Below are 17,761 nucleotides of genomic sequence, written 5' to 3'. Positions count from 1 at the left end.
GCTCCGCTGTGCTAGGCTTTGTTGTACTGAGCTGGACTGTGCTCTGATGGACTGGGTTGTGCTGTGCTCTGATGGACTGGGTTGTGTTGGGCTCCGCTGTGCTAGGCTTTGTTGTACTGAGCTGGACTGTGCTCTGATGGACTGGGTTGTGTTGGGCTCCGCTGTGCTAGGCTTTGTTGTACTGAGCTGGACTGTGCTCTGATGGACTGGGTTGTGCTGTTCTCTGATGGACTGGGTTGTGCTCTGGGTTGTGTTGTGCTCTGATGGACTGGGTTGTGTTGGGCTCTGGGTTGTGCTGTGCTCTGATGGACTGGGTTGTGTTGGGCTCTGGGTTGTGTTGTGCTCTGATGGACTGGGTTGTGTTGGGCTCTGGGTTGTGTTGTGCTCTGATGGACTGGGTTGTGTTGTGCTCTGATGGACTGGGTTGTGTTGTGCTCTGATGGACTGGGTTGTGTTGTGCTCTGATGGACTGGGTTGTGTTGTGCTCTGATGGACTGGGTTGTGTTGTGCTCTGATGGACCGGGTTGTGTTGTGCTCTGATGGACCGGGTTGTGTTGGGCTCTGGGTTGTGTTGTGCTCTGATGGACTGGGTTGTGTTGTGCTCTGATGGACTGGGTTGTGTTATGCTCTGATGGACTGGGTTGTGTTGTGCTCTGATGGACTGGGTTGTGTTGTGCTCTGATGGACCGGGTTGTGTTGTGCTCTGATGGACCGGGTTGTGTTGTGCTCTGATGGACCGGGTTGTGTTGTGCTCTGATGGACCGGGTTGTGTTGTGCTCTGATGGACCGGGTTGTGTTGTGCTCTGATGGACCGGGTTGTGTTGTGCTCTGATGGACCGGGTTGTGTTGTGCTCTGATGGACCGGGTTGTGTTGTGCTCTGATGGACCGGGTTGTGTTGTGCTCTGATGGACCGGGTTGTGTTGTGCTCTGATGGACCGGGTTGTGTTGGGCTCTGATGGACCGGGTTGTGCTGGGCTCTGATGGACCGGGTTGTGCTGGGCTCTGATGGACCGGGTTGTGCTGGGCTCTGATGGACCGGGTTGTGCTGGGCTCTGATGGACCGGGTTGTGCTGGGCTCTGATGGACCGGGTTGTGTTGGGCTCTGATGGACCGGGTTGTGTTGAGCTCTGATGGACCGGGTTGTGTTGAGCTCTGATGGACCGGGTTGTGTTGAGCTCTGATGGACCGGGTTGTGTTGAGCTCTGATGGACCGGGTTGTGTTGAGCTCTGATGGACCGGGTTGTGTTGGGCTCTGATGGACCGGGTTGTGTTGGGCTCTGATGGACCGGGTTGTGTTGGGCTCTGATGGACCGGGTTGTGTTGGGCTCTGATGGACCGGGTTGTGTTGGGCTCTGATGGACCGGGTTGTGTTGGGCTCTGATGGACCGGGTTGTGTTGGGCTCTGATGGACCGGGTTGTGTTGGGCTCTGATGGACCGGGTTGTGTTGGGCTCTGATGGACCGGGTTGTGTTGGGCTCTGATGGACCGGGTTGTGTTGGGCTCTGATGGACCGGGTTGTGTTGGGCTCTGATGGACCGGGTTGTGTTGTGCTCTGATGGACCGGGTTGTGTTGAGCTCTGATGGACCGGGTTGTGTTGGGCTCTGATGGACTGGGTTGTGTTGGGCTCTGATGGACTGGGTTGTGTTGTGCTGTGAGGCAGAGTTCTGCTTTAATCCATGTTTACGCTGCTGTTTCCTACTTCAGTTCATTCTGCTTCATCAGAGTCTGTTGGGGAACATGCAAAGCCGCTTGCAAGATTATCCCTGCGCTATTAAAACTCAATTTCGGTAACCTGCTTCTAGGAAGGCAACGCGTAATCTTGTAATGGTAAGAATTTAAGAGGCACCGGGGTGCAATTTCCCCACCTGCTCGGTTTCATTCATTCTGCGCTGGGCAGCGTGCCCAAACCAGAGGAAGAGGCCAACGTTGCGGGCATAAATTAAGTTCAACATTTATATTCAAGCATATAAACAGGGACACTCAAAATTACTAGCACTCCTCCTGTCAGCATTTCGTGGCCTTTCTCTCATTATAGACCAGCCTTCGTTAGCTGTGCAGCACAATGGGGGCACTACTCCAGCTAGCCTAGGCACTTTCACAGTTTTACAGTGGGAAGCCATTTACAGTTGAGTTGATATGAAAGAGAATATGGGAGTCTGGAATGATTGAGTGAATACGAGGAGAGGTTGAAGTAAAGTGGGATTGCATCACTTCACCAAGCGAGTAGCTCCACTCAGAGACATTTACTGGAGTTCATTATTGATGCTGGACGGTAGACGCCTAGTCATCCATGTCATTTACATAGAGTGCTGGGGTTGGTGAGGATGATGCAATGGAGGTGCAAGGGGGTATTTCGGGCTGGTTGGGGGTGGTGGGTAGAGGGGAGACCCGTACCTCTCTCCAGGACTTTCTGGACCTTGATGTGGTTGGCACAGAAGCCACTGTAGAGCTTGAAGTGATCAGCGTAGTACAGGAAGGATCCACCCAGAGAGAAGAGAAGCTTCTGGAATAAGAGAGAGGGGGAGAGTAAGAATGTGTGAAGGAGAGTGAGATGGAGAGAACATGTGAAGTCGTGACCTGACCACTCTCACGGGACAGTATTTAAAATCTCCCAGGCCTGCCCTCTCTATCCCCTGAGTACAGTGCTTTTATCAACATTCAATTCTCCATGTCAAAATGGCAAAATCGATACGATGCCATGTTGATGTGGTAAATCAATCATGTGTGAACCGGTAACAATCTCGCAATAATAAATCCAGATATATCAAAGTGTGACCAGACTCACTGTTCATCATAGCTCATCTATAGTAATGGAGGTGGTTTGGGTGAGTGATGTCACATATTTGTATGTCATTTGTGTGTGCTCATTGGTTAATGCGTCGATGAGTATGCGGTTTAATCATGTCATCTAAGTTAGTGTATATCACGCATGCATGACGAGAGATGGATTGGCAGAGGCAGTTGTAACACAAGGGTCACAAACAGTGTGTCATACCTTAAACTGCACAGGGGTTTCCAGTGTGCTGAAGTCAGGTGAAGAGGAAATCCTCTCCTCCAGCGTCTGCAGGAACACCCTCTGGAAGTCCAGCATTTCTGGCAGGCTGCCAAACAGACTATCCATCTAAAGGAACGGAGAGACAGGAGCCTGGTCAGTCAGCGATAGCTCTCTCTTTACAGCAGTCAGTCAGCGATAGCTCTCTCTTTACAGCAGTCAGTCAGCGATAGCTCTCTCTTTACAGCAGTCAGTCAGCGATAGCTCTCTCTTTACAGCAGTCAGTCAGAGATAGCTCTCTCTTTACAGCAGTCAGTCAGCGATAGCTCTCTCTTTACAGCATTCAGTCAGAGATAGCTCTCTTTACAGCAGTCAGTCAGCGATAGCTCTCTCTTTACAGCAGTGAGTCAGCGATAGCTCTCTCTTTACAGCAGTCAGTCAGCGATAGCTCTCTTTACAGCATTCAGTCAGCGATAGCTCTCTCTTTACAGCAGTCAGTCAGAGATAGCTCTCTTACAGCAGTCAGTCAGAGATAGCTCTCTTTACAGCAGTCAGTCAGCGATAGCTCTCTCTTTACAGCAGTCAGTCAGCGATAGCTCTCTCTTTACAGCAGTCAGTCAGCGATAGCTCTCTTTACAGCAGTCAGTCAGCGATAGCTCTCTCTTTACAGCAGTCAGTCAGCGATAGCTCTCTTACAGCAGTCAGTCAGCGATAGCTCTCTTACAGCAGTCAGTCAGCGATAGCTCTCTTACAGCAGTCAGTCAGCGATAGCTCTCTCTTTACAGCAGTCAGTCAGAGATAGCTCTCTTTACAGCAGTCAGTCAGCGATAGCTCTCTCTTTACAGCAGTCAGTCAGCGATAGCTCTCTCTTTACAGCAGTCAGTCAGCGATAGCTCTCTTTACAGCAGTCAGTCAGCGATAGCTCTCTCTTTACAGCAGTCAGTCAGGATAGCTCTCTGTTTACAGCAGTCAGTCAGCGATAGCTATCTCTTTACAGCAGTCAGTCAGCGATAGCTCTCTCTTTACAGCAGTCAGTCAGCGATAGCTCTCTTTACAGCAGTCAGTCAGAGATAGCTCTCTTTACAGCAGTCAGTCAGGATAGCTCTCTTTACAGCAGTCAGTCAGCGATAGCTATCTCTTTACAGCAATCAGTCAGTCAGAGATAGCTCTCTCTTTACAGCAGTCAGTCAGGATAGCTCTCTTTACAGCAGTCAGTCAGCGATAGCTCTCTTTACAGCAGTCAGTCAGAGATAGCTCTCTTACAGCAGTCAGTCAGAGATGGCTCTCTTTACAGCAGTCAGTCAGAGATAGCTCTCTTTACAGCAGTCAGTCAGCGATAGCTATCTCTTTACAGCAATCAGTCAGAGATAACTCTCTCTTTACAGCAGTCAGAGATAGCTCTCTCTTTACAGCAGTCAGTCAGCGATAGCTCTCTTTACAGCAGTCAGTCAGAGATAGCTCTCTTTACAGCAGTCAGTCAGAGATAGCTCTCTTTACAGCAGTCAGTCAGGATAGCTCTCTTTACAGCAGTCAGTCAGCGATAGCTATCTCTTTACAGCAATCAGTCAGTCAGAGATAGCTCTCTCTTTACAGCAGTCAGTCAGGATAGCTCTCTTTACAGCAGTCAGTCAGCGATAGCTCTCTTTACAGCAGTCAGTCAGAGATAGCTCTCTTACAGCAGTCAGTCAGAGATGGCTCTCTTTACAGCAGTCAGTCAGAGATAGCTCTCTTTACAGCAGTCAGTCAGCGATAGCTATCTCTTTACAGCAATCAGTCAGAGATAACTCTCTCTTTACAGCAGTCAGAGATAGCTCTCTCTTTACAGCAGTCAGTCAGGATAGCTCTCTTTACAGCAGTCAGTCAGCGATAGCTCTCTTACAGCAGTCAGTCAGAGATGGCTCTCTTTACAGCAGTCAGTCAGAGATAGCTCTCTTACAGCAGTCAGTCAGAGATAGCTCTCTTTACAGCAGTCAGTCAGGATAGCTCTCTCTTTACAGCAGTCAGTCAGCGATAGCTCTCTTTACAGCAGTCAGTCAGAGATAGCTCTCTCTTTACAGCAGTCAGTCACTAGTTAACATCCCCCTCTGATGTCTCAGGTGAGAGGCACTTAGGAAGAGAGAGAGAGGCTGTTCCTATCAATTCATTTCAAAGGGCTTTATTGGCATGGGAAACATGTTTACATTGCCAAAGCAAGTGAAAATATATAATTAACAAAAGTTAAATAATCAATAACAAATTAACAGTAAACATTACACTCAAGTTTCAAAGGAATAGACATTTCAAATGTCATATGGCTAAGTACAGTGTTATAATGATGTGCAAATAGTTAAAAGTACAAAATGGAAAATAAATGAACATAAATATGGGTTGTATTTACGATGGTGTTTGTTCACAGGTTAACCCTTTTATTGTGGCAACAGGTCACAAATCTTGCTGCTGTGATGGTACACTGGTATTTCTCCCAATAGATATGAGAGTTCATAAAAATGTGATTTTTTTTCTTCGAATTACCCATTTGTGGGTCTGTGTAATCTGAGGGAAATATGTGTCTAATATGGTCATACATTGGACAGGAGGTTAGGAAGTGCAGCTCAGTTTCCACATTTTGTCGGCAGTGTGCACATAGCCTGTCTTCTCTTGAGAGCCAGGTCTGCCTACGGCGGCCTTTCTCAATAGCAAGGCTATGCTCACTGAGTCTGTACATATTCAAAGCTTTCCTTCATTTTGCGTCATTCACAGTGTTCATGTATTCTGCCACTGGGACAAAAAGCACAATCTCACAGTCTCGCTCTCTCACACCATCATTAAAAGGTGTTCAGGGTGTCTTGCGCTCTTGTCCGCTCTGTGCCTAGACACGTCTGAGTGTCCGATAATGTTGGTTTAATCAGCCCCACTGCTCAGTGTGTATCGATGGATCTCTCCTTTGAGAGTGTCGTCCTGAGACTGAGGTCATGCTCAGTTTACATCAGTGTTCACTAGCTACTGGATGTGGATCTCCATTAGCATTCCCCAGCCATGGCCTTCTGGGCTCACAGAGGAGGGACAGGCACATAAGGACTAATCTTAACCTGAGACAAGAGTCAATCGTGTATCGATTAAAAATGGAAGACTATAATGTAATGGGAGGTATAAGCATCATTTTAACCACGTTTTGGTCCTATATCAGTAAGGGTTTTAAGAAGGGGAGGTCCTTAGAGTTTATTGCTACTAGAAATTAATTTAACCCCACCCAAATCTAATCAAGCTATCCCATCTCTCAATCTGTGACCTCTTATGAACCAACCTCCTAAAATTCTCAATTTCTATGAAGTCCCTCATCTCCCAATCCTCCATCCTTCCTCCCATCCAATCCTCCCTCCTCCATCCTTCCATCTCCCATCCAATCCTCCATCCTGCCTCCCCCATCTCCCCTTCCTCTCATCTAATCCTCCATCCTCCCTCCCATCCAATCCTCCATCCCCCTTCCTCCCATCTAATCCTCCCTCCCCCATCTCCCAATCCCCCATCCTTCCTCCCTCCCCCATCTCCCAATCCCCCATCCTTCCTCCCATCTCCCATCCAATCCTCCATCCTGCATCCTTCCTCCAATCCTCCCTTCCATCCCCCATTCTTCCTCCCATCCTCCCCCATCCCCTCCCACCAACCCTCCACCCATCCCACCAACCCCCTCCCATCCCACCAACCCCCTCTCCCATCCCACCAACCCCCCTCCCCTCCCATCCCTCCAAACCCCACCTCCCATCCCTCCAAACCCCACCTAACCCCACCTCCCATCCCTCCAAACCCCACCTCCCATCCCTCCACTCCCTCATCCCAGGTCACCCTCCTCTACCTCGTCCAGCGTAAGGAAGGTCTCGTTCTGCAGTGGCTTCAGGTAGATCTCAAACAGGCAACTCAGGTCCTGGAGGAAGGAAAGACGGAGACAGAAAGAGGAAAAATACAAGAGGTGCGTTAGGGAATCCAACACTGCATCATAGGGCTGCTATCGGTATCAACAGTTATTCAACCCCCCCAGAAGTGATCCATTATCCCCTCTTCCATTCTCTCCTCCCTGTGTTAATGTGGCTGTGGATCGTCAGGGCTTCACTGGTGATATTCCTATTAGGCTGATTTACGGCCCCCGTCACACATCACAGACAAATGGTTACAACCGCTGCAGAGGACGCTGGGAAGACATTCTCCTCCCCTCTACAAATCACCCACCCACCACCTCCCAGAGAGAGAGAAAGACAAGGTGGAGATCATGAAAGGGGCTCTTTAATGTGAGAGAGACAGAAACAGAGACCGAGAGAGACAGAGACAGAGAGAGTGAGAGAGAAACCGAGAGAGAGAGAGGAGACCGAGAGAGAGAGACCGAGAGAGATTGAGCGAGAGAGATTGAGCGAGAGAGAGGAGACCAAGAGAAAGAGACCGAGAAAGAGAGAGGCCGAGAGATTGAGAGAGAGGAGACCGAGAGAGAGAGACCGAGACCGAGAGAGAGAACGAGACCGAGAGATCGAGAGAGAGAGAGAACGAGACCGAGAGAGAGAACGAGACCGAGAGATCGAGAGAGAGAATGAGAGATCGAGAGAGACCGAGAAAGAATGAGAGAGAGAAAGGAGACCGAGAGAGACCGAGAGAGAGAGCGATAGATTGAGCGAGAGACCAAGATTGCACAAGAGAGACAGAGAGAGAGTGAGAGAGATTGAGCGAGACCGAGAGATTGAGCGAGAGAGAGACCGAGAGCGAGAGAGAAAGGAGAGAGAGAGACAGAGAGAAAGGAGACAGAGAGAAAGGAGACAGAGAGAAAGGAGACAGAGAGAAAGGAGACAGAGAGAAAAGAGAGAGAGAGAGGAGACCAAGATTGCACAAGAGAGACCAAGATTGCACAAGAGAGACCAAGTGAGAGAGAGATTGAGCGAGAGAGACAGACAGACCGAGAGAGATTGAGCGAGAGAGAGAGAGAGAGCTGACAGGGATTAAGAGACGAGGTGCAGATCATGAAAGGAGTTCTTTAATGTGCTCTGAGAAAAGGAGTGAAACGGAAACTTGAGCTGTACAGGGGCCTCTGAATAATGAGCCTGTGTACTGTATAAACAATGATGCGGTCGGTCGGTCGGTCGGTCCACACAGACCGTGTCTCGGTACTATTCAGTGGCTTTCCTTTCTCTTTCCATCTCATCCTGGCTCAACTGAATTGACTGTTTTGGGGAAATTTGCCATTATCTTAAACAAATAATAGCCAGATAACAAATCATTACCTTGACATAGGACTTCTCTGTGTCCACCAGCTCCTGGATGACCTTGCGGAGCCTCTCGGTGGCACTCATGTGTCGGGGACAGGGTCTGAGCAGTGTGGGCTCGGCCCCTGGGTGCGGGGGGTCTTTGTGGCCCTCCATCAAGCCCCCGGAGCCCTCTTGGAAGGTGTGGTACAGCATGCACACCGTCTCCATGCTCTGCAGTGGGCGATAGAGAGAGACAGGTTAGGGACTGCATGAATAACATGTACACAAAGCTTACTAGGATTACAGGGACTTTTATATCTTGTTTATCTTACCACATATATATATATACAGTTCATTCAGAAATGATTCAGACCCCTTTACTTTTTCCACATTTTGTAACATCACAGGCTTATTCTTTCCCCCCTCATCAATCTACACATAATACCCCAAAATGACAGCGCAAAAACAGGTTTTACATTTGTTCTAATGTATTACAAATATAAAAACGTAAATGTCACATTTACGTACAGTACCAGTTAAAAGTTTAGACACACCTACTCATTCAAGCGTTTTTCTTTCTTTTTTAAGTTGTAGAATAATAGTGAAGACATTGAAACTATGAAATAACACATATGGAATCATGTAGCAACCAAAGAAAGTGTTAAACAAATCAAAATATATTGAATATTTTAGATTCTTCAAAGTAGCCACCATTTGCCTTTGACAGCTTTGCACACTAGGCATTCTCTCAACCAGCTTCATGAGGTAGTCACCAATTAACAGGTGTGCCTTGTTAAGTTAATTTGTGGAATTTCTTTCCTTCATAATGCGTTTGAGCCAATCAGTTGTGTTGTGACAAGGTAGGGGTGGTATACAGAAGATAATTCAATTTGGTAAAAGACCAAGTCCATATTATGGCAAGAACAGCTCAAATAAGCAAAGAGAAACAACAGTCCATCATTACTTTAAGATATGAAGGTCAGTCAATACGGAACATTTCAATAACTTTTAAAGTTACTTCAAGTTCAGTCACAAAAACCATCAAGCGCCGTGATGAAACTGGCTCTCATGAGGACCGCCACAGGAAAGGAAGACCCAGTGTTACCTCTGCTGCAGAGGATAAGTTCATTAGAGTTAAGTGCACCTCAGATTGCAGCCCAAATAAATGCTTTACAAGAGTTCAAGTAACAGACACATCTCAACATCAACTGTTCAGAGGAGACTGCGTGAATCAGGCCTTCATGGTCAAACTACTACTAAAGGACACCAATAAGAAGAAGAGACTTGCTTGGTTCAAGAAACATGAGCAATGGACATTAGACCAGTGTAAATCTGTGCTTTGGTCTGATCAGTCCAAATTTGAGATTTTATTTTCCAACCTCAATGTCATTTTGAGACGCAGAGTAGGTGAACGGATGACCTCTGCATGTGTGGTTCCCACCGTGAAGCATGGAGGTGGTGTGATGGTGTGGGGGTGCTTTGCTCGCGACATTGTCTGTGATATATTTAGAATTCAAGGTACACTTAACCAGCATGGCTACCACAGCATTCTGCAGCGATACGCCATCCCATCTGGTTTGCGGTTAGTGGTACTATCATTTGTTTTTCAACAAGACACCTCCAGGATGTGTAAGGGCTATTTGACCAAGAAGGAGAGTGATGGAGTGCTGCATCAGATGACCTGGCCTCCACAATCACCTGACCTCAACCCAATTGAGATGGTTTGGGATGAGTTGGACCGCAGAGTGAAGGAAAAGCAGCCAACAAGTTCTCTGCATATGTGGGAACTCCTTCAAGACTGTTGGAAAAGCATTCCTCATGAAGCTGATTGAGAGAATGCCAAGAGTGTGCAAAGCTGTCATCAAGGCAAAGGGTGGCTACTTTGAAGAATCTCAAATATATTTTGATTTGTTTAACATGTTTTTATTTACTACATGATTCCATATGTGTTATTTCATAGTTGATGTCTTCACTATTATTCTACAATGTAGAAAATAGTAAAAAAAATATAGAAAAACCCTTAAATGAGTAGGTGTGTCCAAACTAGGGAGTTTTTCCTAGCCACGTACTTCTACATCTGCATTGCTTGCTGTTTGGGGTTTTAGGCCGAGTTTCTGTATAGCTCTTTGACATCGGCTGATATAAAAAGGGCTTTATAAATACATTTGATTGATTAATATTTGGGGAGTTTCTCCCATTCTTCTCTGCAGATCCTCTCAAGTTGGATGGGTAGTGTTGCTGGGCACTTATTTTCAGGTCTCTCCAGAGATGTTAGATCGGGTTCAAGTCTGGGCTCTGGCTGGGCCACTCAAGGACATTCAGAGACTTGTCCTGAAGCCACTCCTGCGTTGTCTTGGCTGTGTGCTTAGGGACATTGTCCTGTTGGAAGGTGAACCTTCGCCCCAGTCTGAGGTCCTGAGCACTGTAGAGCAGGTTTTCATCAAGGGTCTCGCTGTACTTTTCTCAGTTCATCTTTCCCTCGATCTTGACTAGTCTCCCAATCTCTGCTGCTGAAAAACATCCCCACAGCATGATGCAGCCACCACCATGCTTCACCGTAGGGATGGTGCCAGGTTTCCTCCAGCATTCACGCCAAAGAGTTCAATCTTGATTTCATCAGACCAGAGAATCTTGTTTCTCATAGTCAGAGTATTTAGGTCCCTTTTGGCAAACTCCAAGCGGGCTGTCATGTGACTTTTACTGAGTAGTGGCTTCCGTCTAGCCACTCTACCATAAAAGCCTGATTGGTGGAGCGCTGCAGAGATGGGTGTCCTTTTCCACTGAGGAACTCTGTCAGAGTGACCATCGGGTTTTTGGTCACCTGCCTGACCAAGGCCCTTCTCCCCTGATTGCTCAGTTTGGCCGGACGGCCAGCTCTAGGAAGGGTTGGTGGTTCCAAACGTCTTCCATTTAAGAATGATGGAGGCCACTGTGTTCTTGGGGACCTTCAATGCTGCAGAAATGTTTTGGTAACCTTCCCCAGATCTGTGCCTCAACACAATCCTGTCTCAGAGCTCTACGGACGATTCCTTTAACCTCATGGCTTGTTTTTTGCTCTGACAAGCACTGTCAACTGTGGGACCTTATACATACAGTTGTGTGCCTTTCCAAATCATGTCCAATCAATTGAATTTACCACAGGTGGATTCCAATCAAGTTGTAGAAACATCTCAAGGATGATTAATGTGAATAGGATGCACCTGAGCTCAATTTAAAGTCTCATTGCAAAGGGTCTGAATACTTATGTAAATAAGGTATTTATTTTTATTTTTAATAGATATGCTAAAATTTCTAAAAACCCGTTTTCGCGGGGTCTGAATACTTTCCGAACTAACTCTGTCAAAAACGATCACCATAACAAGCTGTCATACAGTACGAAGCACACAAAACCAAACCATAGCTTAGAGCGCAACTTAACAAGTTTACAGTATCACACAGTCCTAGCTGTGTGATTGGCTCCTGTAGTTCTAGTATCTCTACAGTGCCAGTACTGACCGGTGTGTATGTGTGTGTGTATGTGTGTGTGTGTGTGTGTGTGTGTGTGTGTGTGTGCGTGAGAGAGAGTGTGTGTGTATTTGAGTGAGAGAAACACTGATTACATTAAAAAAAGCAAGTCTCAGAAAATACCTTGCTTGTCACCATAAACATTGCACAGCGCACACACATTCACACACACACCATACAAATCAATACACTAAAACAACCCAGCAGGACCCAAATCAAGTCCTCTATTAAGCCAGCAGCTCATCAGTTAGCATGGCCAATCAGGAGACAGGGTGCCAAAGCAGCTACGGTATAGCTACGGCATGGGGCTGGAGTCGGGAGGCTGGTGGCTCAGGGACCCACTGAGGGGAAGAGGATTCAGGCCTGCGATAGGCTAGGCTGGCCTCGAGACAGGACCACCCAGTCAGCAGCTCTGGGTCTCTGCGTGAGCAATGATAATGACACTGAGACTCAGCTGTCCCACTATGCTACTGAGAGGAGAGCACCACACTGACAGGATTCTATACTGCTGTAGACTGTAGATATACAAAATAACAGACTCACGCACACACACACACAAAGTAGTGGATATGTTTAACCCACACACTAACACAGACCAAAGCTCCTCCATATTGCAGCTGAAAGGCTTGGAGACCAGCTCAAGGACGAAAAAGGGTTGAAGAATATAATGTTGACATATTATTCAAATACCCTGCGGCAGCTTCAGAGACAAACCTGTCTCACACAGACAGATAGCAGTAATTGTGTGCGGCTCTCGCCTGCAGTTTGTTTCTGCTGCAGTCACTGAGGTCCTAGGCCTACAGAGGATCTGGAGAAAACACACACAGAGCTACACACACAGGCATGGATGCACGCACACACCCACATGCGCTCACACACACACACACACACACAGGGATTCTCCCTTTCTCGCAGCATGACTTTTTAATCAGTTCTTAATAAGAGCATGACTAGAGGGAGATAGACTCAGACGTGACTCAGAAGTCTCTGTCTCACACAACAATCCCAACAACAAAGTCTGAGTCCAACGCCTGACGACTAACCCAAATATCCAATTAAGACCTGCAAAGCCGGCTCGGGAGCCGTGGAGGCGGGAGAGGGAGAGACAGGGATGCAGTCGCAGAAAGGACAAGCACATCCCACAGCGCTAGTCTCAATTCTACATCCTTCGGTTAACCCAAAACTAAACCCAGAACTGTGGGGGTTTTCTGATTTCATAAGCATAAAGCCTGTGGGAATGCTAGGTAGAATGAGCCGAGTCCTATCCTGTCAATTAGCCCAAATTGGACAACCCATCTCCTATCCCTGTTGTAAAGCCAGACATCTCTCTCTCCCCATGAGGAATAGTTTCAACATCTGTCACAGCACCTACAGCCCTAAAACATGTTGAGCCATAGAGGTTAATACCCATCGCCACACCAGAACCCCATATACCCACTACTGCTGTCCTTCCCAAACTCCCATGGCAATCATCAAGCCTCTCGATCTCAATCCCTCTCACCATGAAGAGCAGGCTGTAGAGGAGCCTCCAGGCTGCTGTGGCCTGTCTCTGGGTCCTACGGGCCAGGTTACAGCCCTTCCTATGCAGCCTGCCCGGACTGGATGCTGGCATCACGGCTGGACTGTGTCTGACCGATAAACCACACGTGGTTGGTGCTGACTGGACTGTACTTGATGGGATCTAGCTATTAATCCTGAACCTAGAGATCTGAGAGTGTAGGCATTTGACAAAGAACTGCTGCCTGCACCAATCTGCATATCAATCGGGGTGGACGGCCGGACCGAGCGGACAGTGCAAACGGAGGGGCATTCCTCCCTCACGCTCTCTCTCTCTACCATCCCATCTCTGGTCCACGTGACCCTGGTCAGTTTCCAGAGAGTATAATGTAGAGGCCAGGCTGCGGGTGTTACTGGCCATGCAGCCTCAACACATCAATACAATGAGGACTCTTCTGGGCTGCTGGATATACTGTGACACTGTCAGGAATAGCTGCATCTGTTCAACAGGCCAGGGGGATTCAGGGTCATTCATCTAAACTGACAACACAGGTCACGCTGTAGAGAGGAGGGGCCCTTTAATTAAGTATTTTGGGTGCTTTTGAAGAAAAACACGAGTCCAAGCCTATCTTTAGAAGCTGTGCGTCACGGAAAACAACATCTTACTGAGGCGTCTGGTGTGACAATTGAGGGGGATTTGAGTCCAGTGCTTACAAACAAATCAACCCGAGGTCACAAGCTGAGTAGCTTTGGCTTCCAGGCCTCGCTCTCTGACGTGGAGGTGAAAGCCTGGTAGAGGCTACTACTATAGCTGAGTGACACTCACAGAGACCTTCTTGTTCCAAACCCAGGTCAGGTCACCTGACTAGAGGCTCAGGTCTGTGGGGGCAGACCACTCCAACACATAACACAAATAACTAGCCTTACTAAGGTTTCAGTATAGAAACAAGATATTTCATTCTACTAGCTCCTCACCCCTTGAGGTTAACGGCATTCTGAGAATGCAACCAAGATCAGTGTCTAAAGGTGTCGGAATGTCTGAAAGTATGTGGTCAACTTCACTAAAGATATAACACTGGATATATGTTGATGATCTCTTTCACAAACTCCAATGTGATCGCAAAGGGAAATCCTAAGCATGTTGACCTGGGAGAGGTCAGAAGGAGCTGTTTGTGAAGGAGTGGTTTGTGGAGAGATTACTACTCCTGCTCGCCCACTGGGGTGATTAACCAGCCTGTTATTTCCCACCCAAGGGGAAGATGTCGTCCACAACACCTCTCTTTCACATCCAAGTGTCTTCTAAACCAAGGTCAGAACCAATTTTTTTATTTTTGATTTCACCTTTATTTAACCAGGTAGGCTAGTTGAGAACAAGTTCTCATTTACAACTGCGACCTGGCCAAGATAAAGCATAGCAGTGTGAACAGACAACACAGAGTTACACATGGAATAAACAAGCGTACAGTCAATAACACAATACAAAAAAAAGAAAGTCTATATACAGTGTATGCAAATGTCGTGAGGAGGTAAGGCAATAAATAGGCCATAGTAGCGAAGTAATTACAATTTAGCAAATTAACACTGGAGTGATAAATGAGCAGATGATGTGCAAGTAGAGATACTGGTGTGAAAAAGAGCAGAAAAGTAAATAAAAACAATATGGGGATGAGGTAGGTAGATTGTGTCTCCTAACGTCTCCTAAGCCAAGGTCAGAACACACTCCAACCTGGCTCCACTGACATGTTATTCAAATAGTATTCATATACAGTGAGGTTAGAAACAAACACAGACCAAAGTCAAACAAGAGCTGTCAAACAGTTGAGTGAATCCGGATACTGTTCATTCTCCCCTCTCACCACCTGACATTAAAACAGAGTCATTAAAAGCAGAAGGCTCAACCTACTTTAAGTTATGAACCGCTTTTCAAATCAAAGAAGAATCCTCCAGGCGACAAACTACTTTCTCTTTATGAAAATAAACAAACCTGAATGGAACGTCTAAAGTGTAAAGCCGGGGATAAAATATGGGGTGTCCCTCAGGCCGGCTCAGCCCATTGCTCACAGGAGAGTGTCCTGTCACACCACAGTAAGGCTCTGACAGAGGCAGATTCATCCCTCAGGTTAGGCCTATTGTGTCATGTTGCCATCTGCTTTTTAAAGCTCAATAAATAAAGACAGTTTCTCATAAATCAAACAGGGAGGGAGGGCCCCAGTCCCTCTTCTCTTCCCATTATATGCTTCATTATTCATTCTAAACAAATATTATTCCACCGGGGTCTCTGAGGAGACTTCAGAGTCAATGTTTTAATAATGAAACACCCTCAGATTAAAAATCCATTCTGATGAGTCCCCATAGGGGGTTGAGAACAACAGTATTATACTGCATCCCCACGACTAGAACAAAGTAGGAAACCGCTAGCAGCACCCCTGCCAAATATGACTGATATAAAACAACAGCATAGGAAAGACACTAATATAGTAGTGAACCATTTGTCAACATGAGACCAGTTCATATAAACTGAAAGCACAGGAAGAAGCATGGTAAAACCTGCCGCATGACCTGGTGCCCTGATATAAAACAGAGAATGGTGAGAGCAAACACTCCCACTGGGCCACAAACCTGCCAGCCACATGACCTGGTGCCCTGATATAAAACAGAGAATGGTGAGAGCAAACACTCCCACTGGGCCACAAACCTGCCAGCCACATGACCTGGTGCCCTGATATAAAACAGAGAATGGTGAGAGCAAACACTCCCACTGGGCCACAAACCTGCCAGCCACATGACCTGGTGCCCTGATATAAAACAGAGAATGGTGAGAGCAAACACTCCCACTGGGCCACAAACCTGCCAGCCACATGACCTGGTGCCCTGATATAAAACAGAGAATGGTGAGAGCAAACACTCCCGCTGGGCCACAAACCTGCCACAGAGGATGTCTGATAACATCCAATTGGGCATCCAGCAGGCTACCCACAGAACAGTCCCTAATACACAGCACAACCATAAAACCAGTAACAGCCAAGCCAACCTTCTCTCTGACCTGCTTGGTAATAAACTCTTCCCAGAGACAGGTTGACCAACCAGTAGGACTATCCTGGGTGCAAATGAATACTGAGATAGAAGAGGAGGAGTGGGGCCTGCATCGCAGTGCTAGAGACGTCACTACCGGTCCGGGTTCGATCCCAGGCTGTGTCTCAGCCAGCTGCGACCGGGAGACCCATGAGGCGGCGCACAATTGACCCAGCGTCGTCCGGGTTAGGGGAGGGTTTGGCCGGCTGGGATATCCGTGTCCCATCTCACTCTAGTGACTCCTTGTGGCGGCCGGGTGCATACACGCTGACTTCGGTTGCCAGCTGTACGGTGTTTCCTCTGACACATAGGTGCTACTGGCTTCCTGGTTAAGCGAGCAGTGTATCAAGAAGCAGTGTGTCTTGGCGGGGTCATTTTTCGGAGGATGCATGGCTCTCGACCTTCGCCTCTCCCGAGTCCATACAGGAGTTGCAGCGATGAGACAAGACTGTAACTACCAATTGGATATCACGGAAGTGGTAAAAAGTACCAATATTATATTGTATTAAATAGAAGAGGAAGAGTGATACAGTAGCCCAATGCTAGCACTACAGTTGTATTGTTGGTAAAATGGTTTGTATTTTAAATGTGTGTGACTGTCCTTGACTATCAGTGTATCAATCAGTGTTTTGGTTTTTTTGTGGACTCCAGGAAGAATAGCTGCTGCTTCTGTAAAAGCTAATGGGGATCTAAATAAATAAATATGCCTTCTTGACCTAGTAGTATATCAGAGTGAATTTAACTGACCATTGATCCACTGGGGAGCTGATATGCATTAAGGTACTGTATGCAATCTATATATAGTACTTCAATAAATCATCAGTAGAGGCAGGTTGGAGAAGTGTAAAGCACAAAACACCAGTGATGCAGTATCCCACTACTAGCATGACCTGGAATCTGTACTGAAGAAACATATGACACTACAGTATATACTGTGGCAGCCTACGATAAACCGTGCTCAAACACCTAGAAAAGGCAGAGGTGGGTTACCAGGAGTTCAGTGCATGGGTCGGGGACAGTAGGTTTCTCACAGGCCACTCATCCAGCCATGTCATCGAGCAGCTGGGCCAGCTTGTCCTTTTAGCAGCTGCCTGAGGGTGAGCAGGGCCGAGCACAGAAACAGGTCCTTCTCTGCTTCACAGCCTCCAGGCCAGAACCAGCACATGGCCAGCAGGGAGCACCGAGCCTGGGACTGGTCTCCCGAGTGGCGCAGCGGTTTAAGGCACTGCATCTCAGTGCAATAGGTGTCACTACAGTCCCTGGTTCGAAGCCAGGCTGTATCACATCTGGTTGTGATTGGGTGTCCAATAGGGCAGTGCACTACTGGCCCAGCGTCGTCCTACCAATGACTGCCTACCAATGACTGGTAGGCAGTCATTGTAAATAATAACTAATTTGTTCTTAACTGACTTGCCTAGTTAAATAAAGGTTAAATATTTTTTTTTAAATCAGGTTGGTGAGGTAGATGCAGGGCCTGGCCTCTTCCTCCT

At 47.3% G+C, this 17,761-nt stretch overlaps 1 protein-coding gene across 1 annotated transcript in view; it reads right to left on the bottom strand.

Moving 5' to 3' along the window:
- LOC115115556 (rho guanine nucleotide exchange factor TIAM2-like) overlaps positions 1-17,761 on the bottom strand; it is a 170,132-nt gene that overhangs the window by 5,154 nt on the left and 147,217 nt on the right. Inside the window, exons 16-19 of the mRNA XM_029688347.2 lie at positions 8,235-8,429; positions 6,827-6,895; positions 2,998-3,123; positions 2,397-2,505 (exon numbers count right to left, since the gene is read on the bottom strand). Coding sequence (XP_029544207.2) covers positions 2,397-2,505; positions 2,998-3,123; positions 6,827-6,895; positions 8,235-8,429 — 499 coding nt within the window. The remainder of the gene's footprint in view (positions 1-2,396; positions 2,506-2,997; positions 3,124-6,826; positions 6,896-8,234; positions 8,430-17,761) is intronic.

The sequence above is a fragment of the Oncorhynchus nerka genome, linkage group LG18 (assembly GCF_034236695.1).
Source record: "Oncorhynchus nerka isolate Pitt River linkage group LG18, Oner_Uvic_2.0, whole genome shotgun sequence".
Taxonomy (NCBI): Eukaryota; Metazoa; Chordata; class Actinopteri; order Salmoniformes; family Salmonidae; genus Oncorhynchus; species Oncorhynchus nerka.
The sequence above is the reverse complement of the archived record's forward strand: the minus strand, read 5'-3'. Positions and strand labels throughout refer to the sequence as shown.